We start from the raw sequence: 27,753 nt of genomic DNA on the forward strand, positions 1-27,753 counted from the left end.
CCAGGGATTGTTTCGGCTCTTGTTAATACCAGACAGAAATGTCAAACGGTAATATGCGTTATATTTACCTTATTTAGTAATATGCATTGCACAATAATGATTTAGAATACAGTCGATCCCCGTTTACTCGGACCCCGTATGTGAGTTGGATACAGTTTTAACGGAATGGTGATACGTTCACGTGTAAACATGATGTTTCTCATTATCGCTAACGTGCAGATATTGAACTTATTTACCCTGTGTAATGACGCTTCCTTCTCCCACATTGCTGCCACTGAATAGGTAATCTGCCTTCAGTGGTACTCAGTTGGCTTAATGCCATTCCCGTCAATACCGTAAATGATCTGTTAAAACACGATTTGACATTGTTGCTGTTGATGTTTCATTTTGTTTGTTAAAAGTAGTATCAGTAGTAGTTATCCGTTTTATCACAACAATGTTGAGTCTTCCTGCGCCTACCCATTACCTGCACTCGTAGGTTTCAAAGAGATAGAACAATAGTAATTGGCATCAATGGCACCTACGCCTACAAACGAGACCTGCGTCGCTATGTGGGTTCTCTCACAATAAATGAATGAATGAATGAACGAAACCAAAACCGCTATAATAATGTGCTACTAAACCCAATTGTATTTGTACTCTTGGCCACGCGGCCTCCAATAAAGTACTGACTAAAGTCTCTCTCTCTCTCTCTCTCTCTCTCTCTCTCTCTCTCTCTCTCTCTCTCTCTCTCTCTCTCTCTCTCTCTCTCTCTCTCTCTCTCTCTCTCTCTCTCTCTCTCTCTCTCTCTCTCTCTCTCTCTCTCTCTCTCAAACCTGTCGAAGTCGTAATCGGATCTATGTTATATTTACTAAATCAATATCCTCCAATTAAACTGTTTCATATTTTTATAGGTCTGGTCAGACTTTCAGATGAGGAGATACAGGTAAGGTTTATTTTATATCGTGTCATAATATTGCAGGCTTAACAAAACAAGTTTTATCATATTACTTCCATTCAAGGTCAGTCAAACATCAACATCCTGCTAACGCCCAACAGCAGGACATTGTAATCCAATGAGCCATAAAAAGTTGGGTTCAAGAAATCTCAAACAATCAAGAGTAATGAGATAACGTCGCTGTTGGGTGTCTAGCACGCCACGTGACAACGATCATATGTTATCCGTTGGATTGTGACGTCATTTGTTTGATGTGCTATTTCTGCATGTCATTTGATATGAGATCTGGTCATGAGATAATAAGTCAGGTAGTTAAAATGTCAAATCACATCGGCGTATGAAGTATACTAGTATATCGTGATAAAACAAACATATATTATGTAAATACCTTTCTACAATTAACAGAGAAATAACTAGGAAGTTACATTCACATTCAAAACCCACATGTAACAATAAAACGATTTTTTATACGCAACAACACAATGGAGAAAGGGATTGTTGATTGCCAACAACTGAAGTTAGATCACCATACGACTCCACCCCTCTAGCCCCCGCCCTCCATAGTCCCTGTAGTTACAAGCTACTAATCAGTACCTCTAGCCCCTCTCTGGCTGTTCTGTTAGCTGTCCCTTGTAACAGGGGAGTGAGTACAGCTAACAGAACAGCCAGGTGAGGGGCTTGAGGTACTAATCGGTGGCTAGGGGGGCGGGGGCTAGAGGAATGATGGAGACTGACAGTGCTTTGCTAACTGCATGAGTGATGATATCTGACACGACCTGTAATCCGAGTCTGTGTGTGTATCTAAGTAACATCTAGCGGTTTATTCCCTGGAAGACGACAACTGTGAAAACAATAAACCAGTGGAGCATGCAAGGGTTTTTTAAGTCGACTGCCTCTGAAGAACAATAGAGGTTCTGTGTGACACATGGGTGATACTAAATTGTTAACCGGTTAATACATGAAATACTCCCACGAACCATTATTACACCCCTTAAAATGCATAACACATTTTTTTCATCCATGATCCTTTTATTTTTAACAAACAATTTTGTATACATTGAATGTCATTATTCTCATAAAAGGTTTCTTTTTACAAGATCACATACAAGGATAGATATATAATCACCAACTTAATGATTCTGAAATGCAGTTTTCAGAAGATAAATTAATCAATTACATAGAAGTAAATTATAAACCGTATTTTCACTGTAATACCAAATGTAAACCAAGCTCCTGATACAACAGGTCATCCTTGTATTAAAGGGCGACAACCGATATCAGGTGGTTAGGCTCACTGACAAAGAAGATGCAAGCCAATTATCTACCCAAATGATTTTCACTATTGTTCAGCATGAATATCGATCTACGCAGTTGGGATACGATGACATGTGTCAAAAAACCAAGTCAGCGAGCCTGACCACCCGATCCCGTTAGTCGCCTCTTACGACAAGCATGGGTTACTGAAGATCAATTCTAAACCGGAACCTCATGGGTGTATTTTTGAAGAGGTGGAAACGAAATAGAGCTAAAAGTGTTTTAGAGAGATAACCCACATGTCCTTCAGTTTTACAGGATGGTGAAAGTTCCCTGTGGGTTCCCCTGACGTGACGTTCAATATGTCGTCACGCAGGGAGGCATCCTATAAAACACATTGTGGTCACTGACCGTGTTTTCTTCATCATCATGAAGTTACGTAGGTTTCAGATATTTGCAATTTTGGTACAACCCAACAGCATACGGATACGGCGCTGGCAAAAGTGGAAACATAAACGGGGCGAACTGGGATTCGAACTCACGAACACAGGTTTCTCGTAGGTCGTATCGACGATTCTATGCATAGCAAATTTTGGTGCCTTGAATGAGTATCCCCCGAGGTGTGACAGGAACTCTTAGACTCTTTACTCACTCTCTGTCGAGAGTTCACCTGTGCCACTAACTCTTCAAGGATATTCTCCTGTTGCAGCAGTCAAATCCGGAGGCTGACCAGAAGCATGGAGACTCCGACCATGTAGAGGTCATCTATGATCGCCGCGAGGGGCTAGCTGAAATCCCCAACAATGCCGCAACGCCTGAACCTCATCCATCCTCATCTACCTCCTTTCAAAATATGCCTACAACGTTTCAACATCAACACCAACACCAACCACCCGAATGGGCTACTTCAACATACGCTCAAAATCAACCGGAGCCAGGCCTTTTCCCTTCCCGTGCCCAACTCCAAACATCACCCCCAGTCCTACCAGTGATTTCCTACCCTCCACCTCCTATAGCGGTACTGCAGCATCGCCTCCCACCCCTCCCATACGGATGCTTTTACCTGTGATGAGTCCTCACCGTCAGTCTCAGCCACTCCGGGCACCCATAGGCTTACCTTTTGAGAGGGTTCAGACTTCAACCCGCTGACCCATCGTCCATCTCCCATGGCGTCCCTGCTCGAATCAAGCCCTGCCGTATTAGGACAAAGTCATTTTAAACTGCAGGTGAGAGGCAATTATCTACAACTTTCGTTTTATGCCTATTTCAGTTATATAAAAAAACAAACCAAAACAACAACAACAACAACACACACACACACACACACACACACACACACACACACACACACTTATACTAATAACATGTAATCATTGCCTTATTGTAAAATTAGAATAGTATAATGGCTCAATTCTCTATATTGGTACGCACGGATTCCCAATCTGAAACTACACTGTAACCGAAAGCCCGTCCGTGAAAGAACTCAGTGTAAAATCAACAACCAACAAAGAGATGGAATGTAATTAACTACTACTAGTATATTCTAAAAGTAGATAAGTTTACAAACTAATACAAATCACTGCAAACATTTAACACTGGCAGTACAATTCTAAGGCAGACTATAAAAGCTGTAATAATAGCAATCAAGACAGAGATGGTAATATTCGACTCAAGCAACAACGGTCGAGATTCCAGAAATAGGCTCAAACTGAGTATCCACACTGCTAGACTTCTTGTAAGTTGACATGGAATGTGACATGAAAGGCAAGAGTTACCTCCCCTTAATACCAAAAGAAGGAGACTCCAGCACCCAAAACACCTTGGGTCATGATTTAGAGGAAAGGATCATGGTGCTGATGTAGCCAGCAGAACCTTCCAGAACTCTGTCTAAGATGTAAACACGAATGACACCCACCACCACCACCCCACCCGTCCCCACCCCACCCCACACCTTCTGTACACTGTGATGTTCTAGTGGAACATTGTTTCAGATTTATAACACTACTGACTAACACTACCCCATTACAATACTTTCAGCTTGTTTCACATTTAAACAAACGTATTTGTTTTCAGTTACATTAAAGTATACATAGCAATAAGGAACTGTTATGTATTATGTGCAGTCAACTGTCCAATCTTGATCACTGAAACTATTTCGAGGTTCATTTCATTGGTAGTTTATTCCGTTCGATTTGGCTGAGGAAGTCTATTGTTAAAGGTTCTCTAATATGTCTGAGAAGTCATCAGACATATGTCATACGATTGCTCGCTCTGTACCGAATTCTCGCCTTGCTTGCTACTTACTACTTACAGACAATTGGAGAACCATATCACAGGGCTAGAATTACTGGATATACTGAAAACATTTCTTGAGTTCCTCAGCGCTCTGATATGGCCATAGTTTATTGGCTTCTTACCACTGATATGTGCTGAAAGAAATTCCTTTTGGTCGTACTCGGCTGAGCTGCTAGTATAGGTACTCCTTCCTGTAAGTATGAAACAATGACTATGCAGAATGGGTGTATTAACGTATCTTTTATTTGCTTTGAGACTGACCTTGATATGGTTGTTCAAGAAGCTATTAAGAGTGTCCGCGATGGGAGCTTTGATGAACACACTGCGGGAAAATTTAAGAAAGAGGCCAAGACAATTCTGTCAGCAACAACTCCAACAGATGACAGGACGGCTAGATTCAGTCAGCTAGTATGTGCAAGACTCAACAGACTCTTCATACTAGAGGTATGTATACTAGTATTTAATATCCTCAGTGGACAAATTTGTGTACCTTAGCATGTCGAGATCTGCTGATTTGGGGTTCGAACCTCACTATAGCCAAGTTCTTAATAATCTATTTATTATTATGTTTTCACTATGTTTATGGGATGACATTCTTTAAGTACTTAATGTCAATGCGATTTGATTAATATCACCTCCAAAAATATCATTTTGGTTACTGCAAAGCTGTTTGTTTTTTCAAACCCAGTATTGCCTTAAGACGGGTCATACATGTACTCAAACAATTGATGACAACAATAATATTTGTTAACAATAGCTTAGAAGTGCAAAATACTATAAATCGAATAGCAAATGTAACAGCGAATCCCGTCTCAAAGAACCCCCTTAATTTTGAATATGATTAATGACGGACTTTATATTCGAAGAATACAATGTATTTGAAACAAGCGGATTTAATATCATGTGGGCTCTGAAATATCGAAGGAATTGCTGGATATTAACATCGTGCCTTGATACAGTCTCCTATTGCCGTTCTAATTCATCGCTATCTTCAAAGATTCAAGACAATGTGTCCAAAATGAAATACAGAGAAGACACTATTCTAGACGTCCTGACTGATACCGTCTTTGTGTAAGTTTGCCATATGATATTTAGGCAGGAAGTAGGTATCCCCATGGACGCTATCTATGGTGATCGTTTTTTCTATTAAACATGAATCAGATTGTCTGCTCGAAATACAACCAAACACGGAAAATTGGTCAGAAATTTAGGCTTCAGGCCCAGCGATGATCTGATGTCATTCTATAATGGTCAAATCGCCAATCTCCTTGCGCTGATTTACCTCTCTGAACTAGAAATATATACGACCAGTGCCAGTCCCAGATATATTTCATACTGAGATCTGTTCATAACTGGAGACCCAAAGCTGTGTGAAAAGAGGTGTGACTTCAACTTCCTTTTTGTGTTTCGGACAACCTTTCATCATTGAGCTCAAGCTTTTGATGCCAACATTTCAAAACCTTTTTGACTGGCATGGTCTTTCCAGGAGAAGTTCAAAGAGCGTGATATATCTTTTCCTCATAGTTGCTTGATCACAATGCAAAACATAGTTTCATAATACAGATGTGTAAAAGGTTTGCAAATTTGACAAAGACAGTTCGTCTAATTTGGTCATTAGTTCGACTTGTACCACATGTTCTCGTATTTTGCTACCGACAAGACAGGAGACGCTAACTCTTTCCTGATTCATAAACCTCTGATTATTTCGAATTGTACAGAGTGGATAGACAATTCTTGTGTTTTGCTTCTCCTTTACGGATATTGATGAAACAAAAATGTATATTTTCATGGCATTATTACAGAGGTGCAGTCAAGTTCTGAATGGTCTGCGATTTCTGTACAATGGTAAGTCGGAATGGCTTCTCAGGAACTCATGAATATATATTTAAAGAAATCGAGATCTGCTGGAATTACAAAACCTGGCACCATATCATATAAAATTTCAAAGTCCGATCACCTTCGACAACTAAAAAATAACAATTTTAAAAAAACATACCCATCAAAATATCCTGCAAGAGCCCCAAAACACATACTGACGTCATCGCAGGAAATGGATCCCTAATTTTGTCTGGAAAAGACACATCAATTACCTAGACACTACATCGATGCATGCAGCGATGTCAGCGCTCTGGATACATTAAAATGTAAAAATAATATAAGAAAATAATATATGAAAAGAAACATTTGTTTCGCAAACATGAAACCATTAATTATACATCATTGTAACATCCGTTATCCGATTATTAAGGCAATAATGTACTTAATATTCAGATGGAATGAAATGCCAAAGGAATGCTTACAGTGATTGTCTCAAACTGCCGGTAGTGAACCTTCCATAATTAAAAATAGGTGCAAACGTAAGTGAAACGGTACAACATATACATTTTTATAACTTTATCTTTTCTTCGAAATACACAAAACAGTTAAGTATAGAAAAACTACTCATTCCACAAACACATTCACGAACGAACGCACACACGGTATATTTGCGTGTCTCTGTGCTAAGGTGAAGGGCATTTCGGTTGTTGCAGCTTTGATCTTGACCGGGGAACTTGACGTGTACATATCCAAAGACCCAGAAGACAACGATGTAGAGGTGAAGTTGACAAAAGAATTTGGGAAGATAGAAACTTCCCTATGGAAATCAGTGTTCCAGAACACAAATTTTACTGCTGAACGCTACGAGGTAAATATATTTGTTTCTTAAATGTTATAAACGTATCTCAGTTAGATGTTTAGTAAACTGTGTTTGTAAACTGTGCAGAACTTCTGCAACAAAGAACTAGTATACAAATAACAGATGGACACAATTCTCTACCCCATTGTTGGTATTAAAATCATTCTAAAAGAATTCAGTAAAGGAAAATACGAATCCATCAAACCTTTATCAGCCTGAAAGGTTTATATATGTGATCAAAATTCAAACAAAGACGAATATGGACTCATTCTCTGTCTCTCCCTCAACCACCATCCATCCTCTCTCTTGTTCTCTCTATTTCTCTTGCACACGCAAGCATACCCGCACACACACACACATCAACTCTTACTCACACAATCATACCACAGCCACCATCATTTATCTGAAGACAATCACGAATCCCCCAACTTGTCCACTGTACAGGAGCTGCTTCAGCTGCTGCAGGAGTTACTTCTCATGGCAAAGAAAACATACCAGGAAAACCCCGGGGTGTGTTATCTCGCCTCTTTCCGTGTGTTCCAAGCATACTGCAGGATGAGGCTTCACAAGGATAACTTTTTCGACAAGACCAAACATCTGATCCTTTTGATGGCCAAATGTGCCTATGAAAAGGTGAGAACAAGCCTTGCCAGGATATACAAACATTCCTACGTATCTGAGTGTCATATCCAAATACCTAATGGTGTTTGAAGGATAATGCGCCTAAATTCAGATCATTTTAAGCTTTTACAATTTACAAACGAGTGCACATGTTCTCTGTAGTGTTTGGGACATAATTGTTATTCAGTACCTATTTATTTGACAGGGGCTCTACGAAGGGGCTGGGAAGTTGGCGAAAGTCGGTATGTGTAACACAGGCGTGATTGACCTTCATATATCTGAGGAATGAGTCATTAAACACTGCGATCTGGTCCAGAATCTTCCTCAAATGCAATATATTACTGTGCAAACTACTATGGAGTCAATTCACCCAACCTTTATCTCAATCTGAGGCAGCAAATGTTCAATGTAATGTGTTCTTAAAGCTCAAGCTTTTTTGCACCAACCTTCGTATAATTAGCTAACGTTATTTAGAGTAATATGAACGTTGATGGTCGTTCAGTAAATTGGTTTGGAAACTCCCTGTCCACTTTCAAATGAGAGAAAAGATAACCCCGGTAAATTTCTATTTCGGAGGTGGATACAATATTTTTCGTTTTATCTGATATTTCGACTCAGTTGATACCAAGCAACCTGTTGGTTTCCAATTCCTGATAGGTAAGCTGCAATAATGTATTATCAGTGAATGCTAATGTAAATATATATTTCACCCTAGTAAACATTTTTCACATGATAGACCAACTAAAAGCCATGACCTGTTGCAGCTGCGGAGGTTTATTTCAAGATGGACGACAGTGCGGCCCTGGAAATGTGGTCAAAATGCTGTCACAAAAGTGGGAACTTGAGACTGGCAGTTCAATGTGCGGAGCTGGCGCTTTCATCCTGTGTAATGGTCAAGTTTCACGTCCTCACAGAATATACCTCTTACAGGTCTTTTAACAGGTCTTTAAACTGTAGTAATACCTTCTTGACATTGTACAAATTGTATCCTTAAAGAAATCTGTCACTTTTATGTCCTCTACTAATTTATTATTAAGAAACTTTACCTTTCGTCTTTTTTCTGGTTGATGTTAGACCTGCCCAGGATTTATCAACTTGACACAGCAGCACTGTAGCAAACATAATTGCTATATTTTCAGCCGGGTAATTTGTGGGATGAGAAATGTCGACTTCAGAAGTATCTAGATGCCTTGCGTCTTGAGAACCAAATGGCTTCACAACATCATACTACATATGAAGCAAACCCAGAATGGCTCCAAGGCCCACACGTTTTGCACAACGCACTGAAGGTAGGAATATCTTAAAGGAGAATACGAACGAAAACAAAACTTTTGATATATTGTAAAGGATGTTCTAAAAGTCACATTCCGTGATTAAAGTTGAACAAAAAGTTTGTAAAATAGCAATAAAAACACAAAAAACGTACTCGTATATCCGCCTATTACGAAAACACCCGACAGTTAATGAGCAAAGGGGGTGACATGACGTCATATGTGCCTGTTGCTGATGGCTTCCTCTTTTATTTTACCTCACAACTTAAAAGTGTCTATGGATTCTGAAGCAGTAAAAGATGTTCCTGATGTCATTTCTGAAATGGATGTTAGACCGTACCAATACGATCCAATTTTGCTTCTTGCAAGACAATCTTCCAGTGAAGATGAAGAAAAGAATCAAGCGAAACGGAGGCACCGCTTGAGGTCAAAATAAGTTTTGAAATAGACCATATAATTTAATATGAATACTATTTATCATCAAAAGGTGATACAGTTCCAACTAGCAAACCCACCCCTATAAATATATTACCAGTCCCTAAGAATTATTTATTTGGAAATGTGATTGCAGTTCCTTTTGTGTCAAATGGTTGACTGTAGGGTGTCTGGGATTTATGAAGAAAATAATTATGCTTCAGACAGGGGAAAAAAATAGAAATTATCTGCTGCAGAAATTACACTGGAATTATTTTGGTGAAAAAAAGTAGGATGCTAGTTCTCATTAATAACGTACCAAGTCTCCATACAAGATCCCAGCCTGGTCGAGCAGAGATAATATTCACGACGCAGATATGTTATTCCCCAAAACTGGTGAATTATAAAATACTAGTCAGGACAATGTATGTTTCCCTAGTTTTTGGTTATAGAAATCGTTTGGGTACTCGGTCAAAACCGAAAAGAATGTTATAGCGAAACATTTTCAAGCTTATGTGAAATCTCTTACTGATTTTGATAATATATATCTCACGGGTACCAGTCGAACTGCCCCAGCTACAAAATGCCCCAGCAAATGTGGTCATTCATTCTAATTTGGTCAAATTTATTTGAAATGATTAAATATATGACGTAAATGCATAGTTTTTGTCAACTTTGATATTATGTTCTTCATATAAAAGTTACATTGGGGTAAGACAAGGATGTATACTAAGTCCATTTCTGTTTTCGTTCTACATCAGCGAACTATCGCTACAATTATACGAAAACTGTAACGAGGGCATCCAATTACATCCAGAAATTATTAAACCTTTTCTACTCCTTTTTGCTGATGATATTGTTATGTTCGTAAGTACAGTACCTGGACTTCAAAAGCTAATAAATCAACTTGAGTTCTACTGTGAACAATGGAAACTGAATGTCAATATCGATAAGACAAAGGTCATAGTTTTCAAAAATGGAGGGAAATTAGCCAAACGGGGAAAATGGTTTTATAAAGGTGAAAAATTGGAGGTTGTAAGAAGTTACAAATACTTGGGTGTACTTTTTACAAATCGACTAATTTGGTCATTTCACTGCAACAAAGCCGCACTACAGGCTAAAAAGATTTTAATAGGCATTTTAAGAACCATAAGACCGTTCCCAAATATTCGACTTTGACACCTTTTTCAAAATCATTGACACTAAGATTTGCCCTATTCTGCTGTATGGTGCAGAAGTATGGGGTCAAGAAATCTATGACACATTAGAGAAGGTACACAAGACCCGGACATCGTCATCGCCCCAGCTGACAAGGGTAAGGCCACCATTGTTCTAGACAAGGACCATTTCCACACCATGGTAGACAACCTGCTAGATGACACCGCCACGTACAAGAAGATCAATAAAGATCCTACTACTAAGCTGAATCGTCAGCACAAGTCCACCCTAAAACTACTGCATGATAAATTTGAACTCTCTACAGATCTGTATCGCAAACTATCAGTATCCCATCCTTAGCCACCCTATGCCCGAGCAACTGTCAAGATCCATAAGAATCCTGTGAAAACTCGTCTACTAGTCTGCTCCCGTGATACGGTGTTTTACAATACTGCCCAGCACCTCACCAAAGTACTCTCTCCTTTAAGTAAATCTGCCAACTCCTTCATCAACGACTCAACAGACTTCTGCAGCAAGATCCGCGACATCTCTAATCCAGGTCCCATCATCAGCTACGATGTTGTGGACCTATTTACTAATGTACCTAGAGAAGAAGCGCTCCAAGCCTTACGACACAGAATTGATAAACTTCAACAACCCCTCAACACCAGCCTCTCAACCGACTCCATCATCAGTCTCACCTCAACCTGCATCAACTCCACTTACTTCACCTTGGGGGACGAGATCTATGAACAAATTCATGGACTTCCCATGGGCTCCCCCTTATCCCCCATCCTAACCGAAATTTACATGACGGACCTGGAAGATAAAGCACTAGATACTGCACCCTTCAAACCCACATGTTGGTATCGCAAAGTGGATGATACCTTCGTCATCCTCCAACCTCAGCAAGATCCCACTCAGCTTCTCACCCATCTCAACAACCAACATCCCCGCATCAAGTTTACCATGGAAACCGAGCAGAACCAGCAACTACCTTTCCTTGACGTCCTTGTGTCCCGCACCTCCTGCAACCAACTCCAGACCACTGTATATAGAAAACCTACCCATACGGATCAGTACATCCACTACAACTCCAATCATCCACCTAAAGTTAAGACCGGCATCATCTCCACACTAACCAGAAGGGCCAAGAACATCTGCTCAACTAAACTACAAGATGAAATCGAACACCTCAAGAAAGTCTTCGTAGAACGTAACCACTTTCCATCCAAAATAGTCAACAGAACCATCGCTGCAACCCTGTCACCTCCTACCAAAAGACCCAAACCAGAGGCGTGTTCAGAAACGCGAGCGCTCGCATCGGCCCTGAACGGACGCGACCAACTGGTGTTGTTCCGGGACAAGCCGAATAGCTTCTTTTATTCTTAAGGGTGAAATACTGTAAATATTGGTGAAAAGAAAAATGGTATTTTCATTTTCACTGAGTAGAATATCACTTTTGCCTGGAACTACGAAACGCGAACTACGAAATCGATGTCTCGATCATTTATAAACAAGAATCAAAATATAATAAATAGAATATTTTGTTAATGTTGTCAATGGTTCCTCTACTCGTGAACATATCAACTTTGTCAGACCACTCGATGAAATATACATTAACAAAATATCCTCCATGCCTTCTTTTTGGAGGTTACGGAAAGGGGCGAGTGGTGACGAATGACATTAAACATGATCGCCATCTTGGTTCGCTTGGCGAGGCAGCTGTGAGAATGGTTCGCGTGCGCGCGCGAGCGCTCGAACGGGCACAGGCGTTCAGGATCGAGTGCTCGCTAGCGTTCGCGGGCACTCACGGGTCTGAACAAGCCGCAGATTCAGCCTCCATTAAGATGTCCATCCCCTACATGAATGGAAGAAAACCCGCCAGCGTAAAGAACAACAACCCAAAATGTGTCATCTACACAATAAACTGTGATTGTGGGCAGAGCTACATAGGCGAAACTTCCCGACCCATCAACACCCGAGTGAAAGAACATCAGACCTCTGTTACCAATTCCGAGAGCAAATCAGCCATTTCCGACCACATCAAAGCAAGCCCCAATCATCAAATAGAGTGGTCTGACATTACCATTCTCTCTAACAAACAAACAGACTTCACTAAACGCAAGCTCACCGAAGCCATCCACATCAAACGCCAAAAGCCCACCATCAACCGAGACCAGGGATACTTCATTCCATCCGCTTATGATGCACTCATCCACCAAGCCCAATCTACTGTATAAACATCTCATTATTATTTGTACATCATTGGCTTCCACGCCTGTCCTTTGTCTACTCTCTGGCTTCATCAGCTTTCTGCCTAGCCAATTATGTTAATTATGTTGTTTTCTTTGTTACATTGTTACATCCAGTATATATACACTTCCCCCTTCTTCATGTTCTATTATGCTTGACAACGGTACAAGAATCTGTATCGAAACGTCGCACTCACGAATAAAAAGAAGTTGTTATCCATAAAGTTTGTTCTATATTGTACATCAATATGCGTGCAAAAGATTTTTAGGAGTAAACTCCAACACCCCAAATATGTTACAGTTTATGGGGAATGTTTGAGATACCCTATGTATATATTTATTTACATAAAAGTAATAAAATATTTGATAAGATTGCTTAAAATGCCCAGCTCCAGATTCCCCCCAAAATGTTATAACATGATGATGCTTTACGATGATAGAGGTAAAAATAACTGGACCTCTGGTGTCAGTCTTGCGGCTATGATTATATTTGGAGAGAACAAAATGTAACAGTACAGAGCATTTTATAAATGATTTAACACAATGGCTAAAAGATATGTATTTTCAAAAGTGGCATTTTTCACTACGTTTACACATTAAGTTAAACCATGATTCCTGTTTTAAAGCATTCATTCGTACAGAAAAATATCTTCTAGACATTAATGTTAAGAAATTCAGAACAACATTAGTCCGTTTCAGATAACAGAAACTGTTTTCGCGATAAAAACATAATAAACCATATTTTTTAAATAGAAATTTGGGTCCATATTTCTGATGACTTTATCTTTCACCCAGCAAATTATTGCAATTGTCTAGTATTCTCCTTTAAATAGAAAAAAAACAAATATGCCTTGCAAAACATTAGGTTGTAGCTACATCGGCAGCACCCGATTCGAGGCTCGTTCGGATTTGCATATCACAAAATATAATTGGAAATTATTTATTATTTACCTTAAGTACGGATTCTGTAAAACAGAATAAAAATTTAGGGCGGTGGGTAGCCCAGTGGTTAAAGCGTTCGCTCGTCACGCCGAAGGCCCGGGTTCGATTTCCAACATGGGTACAAAGTGTGCAGCTCCTTTCTGGTGTCCCCCTCCGTGATAAACTCACTCACTCACACATATGTATACAGTATCATGTATCCGTGTTATTTTATGACAAGAAAGGGGATCAGCTATTTCACATTCTTGGCTTGTGTTGGTGTTGGGAATGCACGTAATATAGTGTCAGAGAAAATGTTTGACAAAATTAAACACACTACAGACTCTGAAACAAAAAATGCTTCCAACAAAAAATACAAGATGGTGTTCTTGCAGTGGTAGCTCTATACATAATTCTAGGCTTCTTTCATGATACTATATATATGTATGTGTGTATATGTGTGTGTGTGTGTGTATATATATACCTTTTTATGATAGTATGAAAGATATTTATCTACTGCTGATGAACCTTTTTCTTCTTTTTATAGTCACAGCAAGAAAAGGCCGAGAAAGTGAAAGTTGAACACAAGAAAACAAAATACAAAACAAAAGGTAACTTGGTTGCTCTTCTTGTTACTCATCACTGATGGTATGGTATATTTTCTAAAATCCAGCAATAATTATCAATATCATGTATCTACATAAACCTAGTTTTGCATTGTGTGCTGCAATATTGCTATTTGTTCCGATGTAGAGTCGATCATCTTTCAGTTTACAGGAAAAGAAATAGTGGTAATAGTATAAGTAGATATATGTACTATCAAATATCTTTTCAGCCATACCCAAAACAAGGTCATCTCAAAATGTTGAACAAGACAAGGCTCACCGTTCTGACTTGACTCTTAAGGCTATTCAGCAGGCAATGCCAGCCAAAACACAGGTATACCGTCCATATACAGCCCAAAAATTCCACGAGGAAGTTGTAATAGAGGTTGATCCGTGGGAAGAGATTAGTGAAGACGATGATGATAGGTTAGAAGCTTTGCCAGAGGCATCCTATGACTGGTCTGAATCTGAAGAAGAAGAAGAAGAAGAAGAAGAAGAGAAGGTTCATAAAGGGGATGGAGAAGATGCCCAAGACGAGGGAGGGAGAAAGACATGGTTTGAAGAAAGTCAGGAACTGTACGCTGAAGGGGGAAACGAAGACGAACTTGTTGCTGGAGAAGGGTTAGATATAAATTATATTCCTAAAACTACAACGAAGGGTTTGAAATACCATCAAAAGAAGGACAAGGCTCAACTACAACATTTATTGGCCACCAACCCTAAGAAATACAAGAGATGTCGCATTGAACTGGATGGTCCTCATCGAGCTACCTGTAAAGTTTTGGAGGCTGGACAGAAGAATCACAAAATAGAGATACATGGTCGTGGAAAATGTGGCCAAACATTTAACAATGACGAAGTTGTGGTTGAAATCTTGAACAGAGAAAATGACAATAGTGATACAGTCTTTGGAAATGTTGTTGGCACTCTTAGCAGCAAATTTCAAGATGTGGACTTTCCATTGCTTGCTTGTAGCAACAATCCAAAGGAGGTATATGTAATGCATCCATTGTGCAGAAGTGTTCCAAAAATCTATATCTGGAATGGAAAAACAAAACAAAACCACGCAGACCATAAATACAGAATTGATATCTACAAAATCGGTCACAGAAGAAAACTTGAGTTTGATAGATATTTCGACATTTTGCCGAATAAAAGAGGCCAATATGTGTTCCTGGTTGTGTTCCTAACCTGGAGTCCTCAACACACATATCCAAAAGGTGCTGTTCTCAGGGTTCTAGATTGTGGAGGGGACTATGCTTCAGGTCTCAACGTCTTGAAGCAACAGTTTAGAGTTCCAACTTACTACACAAAGGCAGCAGTTACACATGTAGAGGAATTGTTACAGCAAGACCAACTGTCTTTAAAAGGGTATGATGATTTGAGAGAACAAAGTGTATTTACTATTGACCCTCCACAGGCGAGAGACCTTGATGATGCACTCAGTATATGGAAAGCAGGAGAAAACTTTGTGGTCGGTGTCCACATTGCCGATGTTGCCGCTGTTGTCAAGAAGGGTGATCCTGTGGACCAGGAGGCTCAAAAGAGGTCTACAACTTTCTATCCATCGTCAAACTGGAGAAGTCACAATATGCTGCCAGAACCACTTAGCCAAGACAAGCTGAGCTTGTTACCAAACAAAGACAGACGAGTCCTGTCTGTTTTATTTGTCGTTGATAGTGATGGAGTGGATGTTGAAAAACCTGTTGTCAAGAAACACATCATTCGATCTTGTCGCAAGTTTTCATATGACGAGGCACAGCTGGTTATAGATGGAAACAATGATGATGTCGAGTGTACTGATCATCTCAAAGACTGTATCAAACAGCTTCACCGACTGTCTCAGAAAATTCGTTCAAAACGTTTGAAGAACTCTCGGTTTAATGTGCCATTTGAGGATCCAAGATTTGTGGACTTTCAGACGTTCCTCACCTCTGTGGAAGCTCACGCTCTAGTTGAAGAATTCATGATAAAAGCTAATCGGTTTGTAGCGTCATTATTGATGGAACGTTTCAGAGTCTGTGTTCCTCTTCGGTGTCAAGATCCTCCACCAGAAGAAGAGGTGGAGAAATGGATTGAAGACGAGCAGCATATCATGGACTTACTTGTTGCACTACAGGGCAAATCCATCCTAGACAAGACAATTGTCAATGTTGACAAACAGTGTGAGACTTCGAGAGAACATAGAAAACAGTACGTCCCCGTTCAAAGGAATGTCTGGGGAAAATACTTGAAGCGGTTAGAGAAAAAGATCTTAAGTCTGTGCAAGGCCTTCTTTGTTGTGATCAGCTGCACCCCTTACAATGTCTTGCTACGAGTCACTGGCTTGATATTATGGAGTCGGCTGTGTACAAATGTTCTGGGAATGGAACAGGAACTGATCTGCAGCACTTCTCCCTAAATATCCAGCCCTACACTCACTTTACATCACCTATAAGAAGGTACGTTGATCTTGTCAACCATCGTTTGGTGCATGCTCTCCTTGAAAAACGGAATACATCTCCGTACTCAGTGGAAGAAATGACCACTCTTTGCTCAGAACTCACCGAATCGTGTAGGAGACAAAAACGTTTTGATAGAGCCTCTGTGGGTGTCCAGCAGGCCGAACAGTTGGCCTCAGCACCAATGTTGTTTGACGCTGTTGTTGATACTGTGTGCGATAGTCAGGTCACACTATGTATACCCTCGTTGAAAAAGATGTCCAACAGAAGCAAAGCACTGAAATTCAAACTTCTAGATTTCTGCCGAAGACCTGAAGAATTTCGGTGTGATCGCATGAATAAGATGATTGTACGTGGGTCCTGGAACAAGAGAATTTACAGGTTAGTGAAGCCAACCAGCCACCAGCAAATGGCAGCTTCACAATCACATCAGGCACCAAGAGTAACAGAGGATGTGCAAATTGACTCAAACATGCATACAGTGCACATTCAATTATCTGATTTTGCCAAACTGTTGCAGGCTGTATTTGAGGACTCCCAGAAGATATGTAGTGTTGCAAAAACCCTTTCACGAAAAGGAGAACGTTGCTACCTGAATGGAACAGGAGTCCAAAAGGTGGCAGCAGCTGACTGTTCTGAGACATTGGACATAAGCCACCACTGCAGGTTCAGTTTCAATTTTACCCCAGGTCAGATATTGAAGGTTCAGATGCATGCTACTGCTGATCAAGGTGTCCTCACGCCGTATGTGCAGATGTTCCAGGTGTGCGAAAACCTGAATCTTTGTCTCGGTCATTGGTATGATCCTGTGGACATCTTTGCCAAATATGTCAAGAGATCCGTCAGAAATTGTGAATTCACATCCACAAAGGATTATCAAAGAACGTGGCTACCTCTTTTAGAAATGGAGTCAGCTACTGGAGCTGTTGGCAGTGAGGGATCGATCATCCTAAAAAATCTTAATGTGAGATTGGAGAGGATAGCAGATTCAATACTTGGGTGGTTTTCCTTGGACTCTGCATTTTGTGATGCCTGCACAATTGAGATAGATGGGAAAACAGTTGATAGATTGACAAAAGTGAAATCTGGTGAGACGCCATTTGATAACATTCCTAAACACGGATCTTTGGAATATATTTGCATCCGGTATACTCCAAATGAGTACCAAAAGAATAGCAGCATATTTGAGGATTCGTCTGTGTGGATAGGACATGCTGTGATAAAGAAGATCAGAAAAAAAGGAGATCAAACGAAAAGTACAGATGATCATTATGGACAGATCATAGCAACTTTCCAGATGATGCCCAACTCCATTTCCCCTCCTCAACATTTACTGAGAACAACATTTTCAGCATTGGTTGAAATCATCTTCAAAACTGAAGTTGACAGGTAAAATGTCTGTCGTGTATTATACCATAAAGCACTAGGTCCTTTGAAAAGCAAACACTGCTTGTATCCGGAATAATTGGTAATGTTATGACAGTACTAAGACGTAAGATGTATTAAGACATTAATACAACACATTTGAAAAAAATATTTGAATATGTTGGGATACAGTAAGCCATAGAGTCATTGAATGCTGAAATAAAGGGTGTTAATTCTGCTAAACTTCAGGAGATGTGAACAGATGTTGAGGAACCTGGATGAGGACAGCAAACTGGCTACAAGCATCGCTCTGAACTCGAAGAGAAAACCCCTGAGTAATCATTTTAGTATTTGTTTGAGTATAACAGTTACCATCATTTTACTCAAACTAAGGATAGAAAAACAACATAAAGAGAATTCATTCATATATCAATATCATGATTCATTTATTCAATAAAAGTAGTCATTACGCCATTGCTTCAGAGGATGGATTAAACGATTTTGTTTCAAGTGTCAATAATAAATAGGAAAGATACATTTAGTACAATATGAATGTGAACTTTTTACACTCACAATCATAGGTGCGGTTCGACTTCAAATTTGCAAGAACAGCCAACCTGATATTCTTCCAGGAGAACTGAGTTGGTTCTGCCTTCATGCCAGCAAACAACAGGAATCAGAGAAAAGCTATAATTAGGGCTCTGGGAGAACCCTTCAGTCTAATACAGGGTCCACCGGGTACGTAAGCATTCTTTTCAGTGCTTTGGATGCAACTTGTCAGAACATTCTATACAAAATCTATTCTATTCTAAGAGAGGCCAATTAGCTGCAGGAAGGCTATAAACTGATATTTTGTATAAAATATTTTATATAAAGTTAATATTTGCCTTTTGGGTGACACTTGGCAATATTTACCTGATCATTTATGTTTTATTTTTCTTCAAGGCACCGGAAAGACTTACACTGGTTTGAAACTGGTCTATTTGTTCAACAAAATCAACAAGGAGATGCACAGCAAGGGGTATGACAAGGAACAGAAGCAAATTCTCTTCTGTGGACCTTCAAACAAGTCCGTTGACCTTGTTGCCAGTGGGTGTATTCGTTTTGTCATATATAAAGTTTACGCATTGAGGACGTAGACATATGCAGTGAATGTATTTCAAAACAAAAGAACCGTAGAATGTAATGAAGATTCTTGTTTATTTACCATCCAGAGAAACGGGGTGCATTGAGATGCTGTTTTTGACCATCAATTACAAATTTGTACTAATGATAAAAAAAATCAGAGATTGTTCTTACATTCTTAAATGTTATTGTCATCAAAAGGTCAAAGCCAAGGTCACGTCATAGAAAATAATGACAGAAACATTGAGTTTCTTTTTCTGGTTATACTTCACCTAAACGTATCAACGTATAATGTATATAGATATTTTGCATATACCCGTTCTAGATGGGAACCTGCTATAAATGGTTTGGTGGTCATTAGTAAAGGCCAAGGGCATCGTTACTGATTCTGTGAAAGGTGGTTGTATATGTGTCAGCTTCTAAAGCAAGGTTACTTCTGCAGGCATGGAAGTTAAAGCTCAAATGTTTCATCCTAGAACATCAAATGTCAATTGTCAAAAGTAGTAGTTGAGTTATACTTTCTCTTCTGAACTTAAATCACCTACAATTGACCTATTCTACACTGAATTTGGGAGGTCTTTTGACCAAGGTCAAGGTTAAAGTTGAACCTCATCTGAAACTTATCATACTCAGTATCTACCTTCATCTTGGATGAGGCCCAGCTTTGAATTTGTTTGGATAAATATTTAAATCAAAGGTCGAGATTCAGGTTTCTCTGAAACATGATTATATGTTTGTCAGTATATGAGGCAAGGTTGCCTCAACAGGCATGAAACCTTTAATTGCATAGGTATCTTCACAAATCCTAACACGTGAAATGTTGGTTCAACGTTTGTCAAAGGTCGAGGTCATCTTTGAGGTTATTGTGAAACGTTAATTGCCGGTTATACGTATATACTGAGAGAAACAAATAAAGGATCACAGGAAAGTTCAAGCGTTCCTTTAATATTTTCCAGTTTTCATCACCAGCTTTGAATAGCGCTGTGGTGATGAAAACTGGAAAATAATAAAGGAACGCTCGAAGTTTCACGTGATCCTTTATTTGTTTCTCTCAGTATATATTCACTTCTGTAATTGTTGCATCTTGTGAAAAAGTCTGGAAATCTTGTCTTGGAAGGGAACATTTAGGAAATGGCCACAGGGGATCGCTACTACTTTTTGCAATATTTTGCAATATTGTTTTCTTGTTGTTGAGATAATCTTTTGCAATGTGTCCCAGAGTACCTTATGCAGAAGCTGGGGCCTCAATGTCCGAAGATTTTACGGATGTATGGGAAGACAATAAAAAACCAAGACTTCCCAATACCAAAACGTGACTTCATCTCAAAAAGAAGTACAAGGGGCCTTAAGTCTGACCCTGACCTGAGGAGCATCACGCTCCATTTTGTCATCCGACAGAAAGGAAAACCATACGCTGAGAAGATCAAGGCATATGATGCGAAGTTTGCAGCAGACCCAAAAGGAGTATGATTTGTTTTATGATAACTACTTTCAAAAGGTGTCCTTTTTCTCCATTGATTATAAATATAAACCGTACAAGCAGTTGTAATGTGCATATCACTATCTACTAATATTTAACGAGTGATGCATTCTGAATTAAGTCAATACTACACAGCAAGTGAAACATAGATTTCATCTGTTGACTTTGTTGATATATGTATATCTTGTTTCAAAGACGAACATCAGCCTGAATGAAATACGACACTATAATCATCTCGTTGGAAAAGCCGAGGAAGGAGAACTGAGAATATGTGACGTGATCTTGTGCACATGCGGGGTTTCTGGAAGCACAAAGCTTACAAAGCCAACTAGGATTTTCCAGTGTATCATTGATGAAAGTGCAATGTGCCCAGAACCCCAGAGCATGATCCCGATTGTTGCTACCGAGGCAGAGCAGGTGGTGCTGATCGGGGATCACCAACAGCTGAGGCCCATTGTAAAATCTACTCATGCTGCAGAGTTGGGGCTGGACCAGTCTTTGTTTGAAAGATACAAAGATGAGGCATCCTTCCTTAACATCCAGTACAGAATGGTGAGGAATTGACGTTGCGTCCAAATAGAAGCAACAAACATATTACCACATCCATAAGATATATTTGCTAAAAGCAATTCTAACTATATCAACACAAACATAAAAACATAGAGTTAGAAACGGTTACAATTATGCTGTTTAAAGTTTGTTTTAAGTAAACTTTGGACAGTTTCGTCGTGCGCAATATACATTAAATGACAATATACAATTTTGTTATAATCTTTTTCAGCATCCAAAGATATGCATGTTCCCATCTAATCAGTTCTACGATGGAAAGTTATTGACCGGCCCGGATCAGATCAATGATGCACGTTGGTACATAGCCCCGGGGAGGAACTCTCCATCTGGCCTGAGAAGACCAACCCCAAAGTGTTCTGCCACGTGGAGGGGGAGGAGACGACACTGACTGTGTCCACAGAAGAGGGCAATGAGCAATCCAAGTCTAACATGAAAGAAGTAGAAAAAGTAGTAAGTAGCCGACCTGTGAAGATCCGGGTTGGAATTGGTGGTCAGCAACCCATTCTTGTAAGAGGCGACTAAAGGTATCGGATGGTCAGACTCGCTGATTTGCTTGACACATGTCATCGTTTCACACTTGTAAGATTGACATTCATGATGTTGATCACTAGCTTATCTGGTCCAGACTCGAATATTTAGAGACCCCCGCCTTATAGTTGGAATATTGCAGTGTGGCGTTAATCAACAAAAAAACAACAGTAAGTAGGCACTAATATCTATCAAACATCAGTATTGATATTACTGCTGCCAAAATATCCCTAAGAACTCAGTTGATGACTTGAGAGGGGAAATATTCAAACAGGACTCCATGATTACTTTTCAATGTCAGTAGTGATGGCATTTGGATAAAGCTTAGTGTCTACGAAACCCATGAAGATCCGGTTTAGATTTGGTCTTTAGCAGCCCATGCTGGTCGTCAGCCCATGGAGGTCAGTATCGCGGCCATGTCAGACACATGTCATCGTATCCCATTTGCGTAAATCGGTGCTAATGATGTCAATCACTGGATTGACTGGTCCAAACTCGATTATTTAGACCTTCGTCATGGAAACGTGTTGAGTTCAGCGTTAAACAACAACCAAAAATAGTATCTACGAAGTGTGTGTGTCGTACAGATGGCACGAATCATTAATTATTCTTAGACTCTTTACACTGCAAAATCATATATCTCAAAGTATACCACTGCAGAAGAGGATACCCCATAGGTATCTTGCGGCAGGTGATTTTACCATTCCTTCTCGCTATCTCTAATGAAAAGAGCGGCGATGGGGTAGTCCACTGGTTAAAGCGTTCACGTCGAAGACCCGGGTTAGATTCATGGGTACAGTGTGTGAAGCCCATTTCTGCATGGTGTCCCCCCGCAGTGATATTGCTGGAATATTGCTAAAGCGGCATTCTAATATAAACAGGAGCATGAAATATATATATATTTTACCGATACTTTCGAGGTGGACGTGTTCCTGTACCTTGTGAGGACTGCGGGCATTCTACCCACAGACATCAATGTGATGTCACAGTACAATGCACAGCGGCATGCCATTAAGGAGAAACTGGATCTATGCGGTTCGTTTCCTGGTTTGAATGTCCAGACCGTTGTTGCTAGTCAAGGTAGGCACATATAGATACAGCCTTGTATGATTTGACGAATGATTGGTTAAAAATATTACTTTGTTGGAGTAAAACTCCAAGTCAGTGATAAAATAATGTCCAATGCTATTTTATTTTGAGTTTTACCATTTGCTCCAGTGCTTCGTTCAGCTGAACAATTCACTTGGCTTTGCATGTGTGCCACCGATTGTTTAGAAGTGGCTGACTGATGTCTCCACTATTTATTAATGATTCAAAGGCACCGGGTTATTTATAGTCAGGTTTGCAATGGACCTGCGTTTAGAAGACCCGTGAAGATCCGGGATAGAATTGATCTTCAGTAACCCAGGATTGTTGAAGAGGTGACTAACGTGATCGGGTGGTCAGGCTCGCTGACTTGGTTTTCACATGTCATCGTATCCCAATTGTGCAGATCGGTGCTCATGCCGCGGGTCACTGGATTTGTCCAGACTCGATTATTTACGGACCGCCGCCAAATAGCTGTAATATTGCAGCGTTAGACAATCAGCCTGACCTAGTCCTGACCGACCAGTATCATGATTGGGGGAAATGAGCAAGAAGCACAACTCTGCAAAGCCTGTTCCTTGCCAACATGTACTCGTTCATCTGGCCACCTGGAGCTTGAGTGGGATAAGTCGGATGGTCTGCAGACATTTCTTGCTTTGAGGTTTTGGAATCATGTGTGTTTTCTTGACTTTGCGTCATACAACAACCACTGGAATCAAGTTTCACATTGCAATTTATATTTTCTCTCACCTAATTCCCCAGGGGGTGAGTGGGACTACGTGATATTCAGCACTGTGCGGTCCCTGCCCCACTACAAGATAGAGAGTAACCCAACACGTGGCTGGTGCAAACACAACCTGGGCTTCATCACAGATGCTAACCAGATCAACGTGGCGCTCACTCGGGCCAGGAAAGGGCTGATCATCATCGGTAATGAATTCTTATACAGGTCGTGAGAGGTGACTCCCTGGATCGGGCGGTCACGGTCGCTGACTTGATGCATGTCATTGTATCCCAGTTGCGTAGATGAATGCTTGTCTATCACTGGATTGTCTGGTCCAGATTATTTAGAGACCGTCGTCATATAGCTGAAAAAATGCTGAAAATTACAACAGTCAAATTTAATTGTTTCGATTAGTACACTATAAATAATTAGCAACCACGAACTTCATTTTATCTTTGTCTCATGTACATGTAACATCTTCTTGAGGCAAACATAAAAGAGTGTTACGTCCCTTGGATTTTTTGGCACCCATGTATTATCCAGGAAATTCCAAGCTGCTTCGCTGTGATCCGATATGGAGGAAGCTGCTAAACACGTACAAAGAAGATGGGGAGAATTGTTTCGTACAGGATGCAGCAGACTTTCCCCCTCCCGTGTTGAGACGGAGACCAAACAGGAGGACTCCCCGGCTTGGCATGGCAGGAGTTCTGCCGAAACCTGTTTAACACAGAGGTGCGTACTGCTGCTAAAGGAATAGTATTTCAACAAATTTGAAAGCATTTGTTCCATTACCATCTGAAACTTAAATGAATAATATATCATGATTATGGAAAAGGATTTGTTTCATTATAATCTGAAACTTAAATAAAGATTTCTTGATTGTGGAAAAGGATTTGTTCCATTGCCATCTGAAACTTAAATGAATAAAGTTTCATGATTGTGGAAAATGATTTTTTTTTCATTACGATCTGAAGTTTATATGAGTTAGTAATATCTTATCAATAAGGAAAATATTTTGATTCATGGCTACCTCAGTGTTTTCTCGGAACACAGCCATAACGCACTAATTGATTACACCTTTCAGTCAGTAATAAAATGTTATCTTGACTTGGTTGAGAGTGGTGGAGTGCAGCGATATTATTACAGTAATTTGTACTGCTCTTACGACATTTTCTCAATGTATCGGTTTAGGTGTCGCAATTTAGGCAGGGTCGGTTTCAAACGAAATCTACGGGGTATACCGTCCTACAATTAAAGATTTTCTTACATTATTCGACGTGGTACCAAGTCTATCACGTCCGCCAAGTTTTTGCATGCAAAGAAAATGTATGAAGGTGTTAGTGTTTAAGGGGAGATAATCGTGTTGTTGTCTATGAATTAATGTGCTGTTGCATGAATACCATTGGTCCTTGAACCAAACGCATGTGCAGCCTTGGTGTTGTGACATTGTTCCGCCATACTAGCTGGAATATTGCTGGGTGCGGCCTGAAACAATTGTAGTAACATATTACTACTGTATTACATACCCCTGATGTGTTATATTATCAACTAATTATGCGTGAGACAGGAAGGCAAGGATGTTAACCGTATGTTTTGTCGAGTCTGAGTGGTTGAGCCACTGGTCACAAGTGACACTGATTGGCTTGTTCATCTTAGGTGCCATAGTGCGCTATCACAAGGTCCATGCCCTAGGGGCCATGACATATTTGGTTCGATTCCCAGGTTTACCATCTTAAGGACATTTGGCTTGTCACAGCGACAACGGGATTTCCTTTCGTTAAACTGACATGCCGTCACAGAATTGGAAAATTGTTTAAAGGGACATTAAACCCTGCTCCCTCAAGGTATCGATGTTTCTATCTCAATGTTAACTGCCATACTGACAGCAGCAACGGTTACATCGTAGGCTTGAAATACCATGTGGACGACGTTAAGTTGCCATCGGGAAATACCATGTGGACGACGTTAAGTTGCCATCGGGAAATATCATGTGGACAGACTTATGTTGCCATCGGGAAATACCATTTAGACAGACATTATGTTGCCACCGGGCATGTCTGATTAAGTCCATCTCATTTAATTACCTCTACTTCAGATGGCCCTGTCAACATGTGTGAAAAGACCCACAGCTCCAACAAGAGCGAGTCCTCAGCTCCATCAAGTGCGAGTCCACAGCTCCAACAAGAGCGACTTTCAAATACTGGATACATCGACAGCACACAGAAGCTTCGTCACCTGCAGCTGTATCTGGTAGAGACAATGTAGATGAAATTACAACTGTCACTGTGATAGTCATATATAAATGTGTGTGTGTGTGTGTGTGTGTGTCAATGCCTATGTATATGCTTACGTATCTACACCTATATAGATGCATTATTTAGAGGTAATGTATGTCTTTGGATAGTCTATATTTCTTGTACAGTTTCTGCACAACAACCATATGTGTTACTACTGATTTTCTTCTTCTGCACCCGGGTTCGATTCCCCACATGGGTACAATGTGTGAAGCCCATTTCTGGTGTCCCCTGCCGTGATGCTGCTGGAATATTGCCACAATCGACGAAAACCTCACTCACTCACTCAATACATATTGTTTGCATATACACCATATTTTGCACATTTGGTTATGTTTATCAATATATATAAATCATTCTAACTTTACATCTACAATGAGTTAATTTATATTAGTTATTATTTGATAGGGATTCATTTACGCTCATGGTATAAATAGAACTGTACAATGGATATTCCTTATGATATGGAAAATAGTGTTTTTCGTTGACTGTGTTTGTACCCGGATTGTCCCATTGTGGTAGCCTGTGGGACTGTTTCAGGCATGTCCAGTAAACTATCTTTACTTACGACGACATATGGACAGAAACTGTCCCCGAATATGAACATTGAGTTGACTTTCCTATTCCAATTACTTGGTTTCTTCAACGCGACGTTTCAGTGGAGGTGCAAGCATCCTTTTCAATCAAGCGCATTTGCTTAGCCTCTGTCTTGCTTCTACAGGGGCAGTGGGGTAGCCTAGTGGTTTAAACGTTCGCTTGTCCCGCTGAAGATCCTGGTTCTATTTTCCAGATGGGTATAATGTGGATACTGGCATCTCCCCCATGATGCATCAGGAATATTGCTGAAAGTAGCTAAAAACCATATTCACCTAAAATGTCACTAAAGTATGTGTTCGCAAACCTGAGGAATCCTTAATGCAACTCATTGCTGTTTATAAATATTCTTTAAACTGCGGAAGTATCAATGCACTCCACACATGGGCATTTCCGGGCAACTGATAGTATACATTTTGTGAAAAAAACGAAACAAAAGACATGGTTATGCGAAGGTGATTAAGTTGGTACGGTTATCAGTTTTATGTTGGACTTTCAATGTTAAGCAACTATTTCCATTGAAGTACGCTTTGATATCCTTCGTACTAGTGGGCCCAAGTCCAATCTACAAGTGTATACTTTCTTTCCCTGTCGGTTTACTCCGTGGTCTTTTCAAACTATAGAAAACCTTGACCAATGATAACTACATGTTCATTCTGTCCTAACTTGGTAAGTCTCCGGTCAGATCGGAATATCCTACATCTATATGTACAATAGAGGCATTCGAATGATAGTTACAGATAGTTGATTATCACCATCTTAAAGGGGCTTTCGATGAGGTCTCTAGGTATGTAAATTGAAATAATTTACTGGTGCCTTGCACATATGTAAACATATTCAAAGGTTTAGCCATTTACTTGAAAAGCAACATGTATATTTGTAGTTGTACATTTGTAGTTGTATGTTTATGTAAATGTACATTTACATCCATAAACAGTGACTCTCTCCCAACTTTTAAGAGAAAACTCAAAACATTTCTTTTCTCATCTAGTGATTGAACTGTAACGTGTAAAGCACCATTGATCGGCTGCATACAGCTGGAAATAGGGGCTATACAAAGCAATTATTATTATTGTTATTATTATTATTATCATATTATTATCTCTCTCTCTCTCTCTCTCTCTCTCTCTCTCTCTCT

The 27,753-nt window shown here is 39.9% G+C and overlaps 1 protein-coding gene across 1 annotated transcript; it reads left to right on the top strand.

The window, feature by feature from the left end:
- Positions 1-27,753, top strand: LOC124276344 (helicase with zinc finger domain 2-like). Its single transcript, XM_046711974.1, is given in 25 exon segments — positions 1-48; positions 894-925; positions 2,901-3,417; positions 4,742-4,930; positions 6,289-6,331; positions 7,018-7,172; positions 7,608-7,796; positions 7,990-8,026; positions 8,549-8,670; positions 8,924-9,073; positions 14,351-14,414; positions 14,639-16,644; positions 16,647-18,238; positions 18,464-18,549; positions 18,796-18,896; positions 18,898-18,952; positions 19,160-19,303; positions 20,559-20,803; positions 21,015-21,371; positions 21,601-21,696; positions 21,699-21,839; positions 22,838-22,997; positions 23,766-23,933; positions 24,271-24,459; positions 25,823-27,753. Coding segments are annotated over 22 exon segments (6,342 nt in total). The 5' UTR covers positions 1-48; positions 894-925; positions 2,901-3,357; the 3' UTR covers positions 24,453-24,459; positions 25,823-27,753.

The sequence above is a fragment of the Haliotis rubra genome, unplaced genomic scaffold, assembly GCF_003918875.1.
Source record: "Haliotis rubra isolate DU_JTF1 unplaced genomic scaffold, ASM391887v1 Scf208, whole genome shotgun sequence".
NCBI classification, from domain to species: domain Eukaryota; kingdom Metazoa; phylum Mollusca; class Gastropoda; order Lepetellida; family Haliotidae; genus Haliotis; species Haliotis rubra.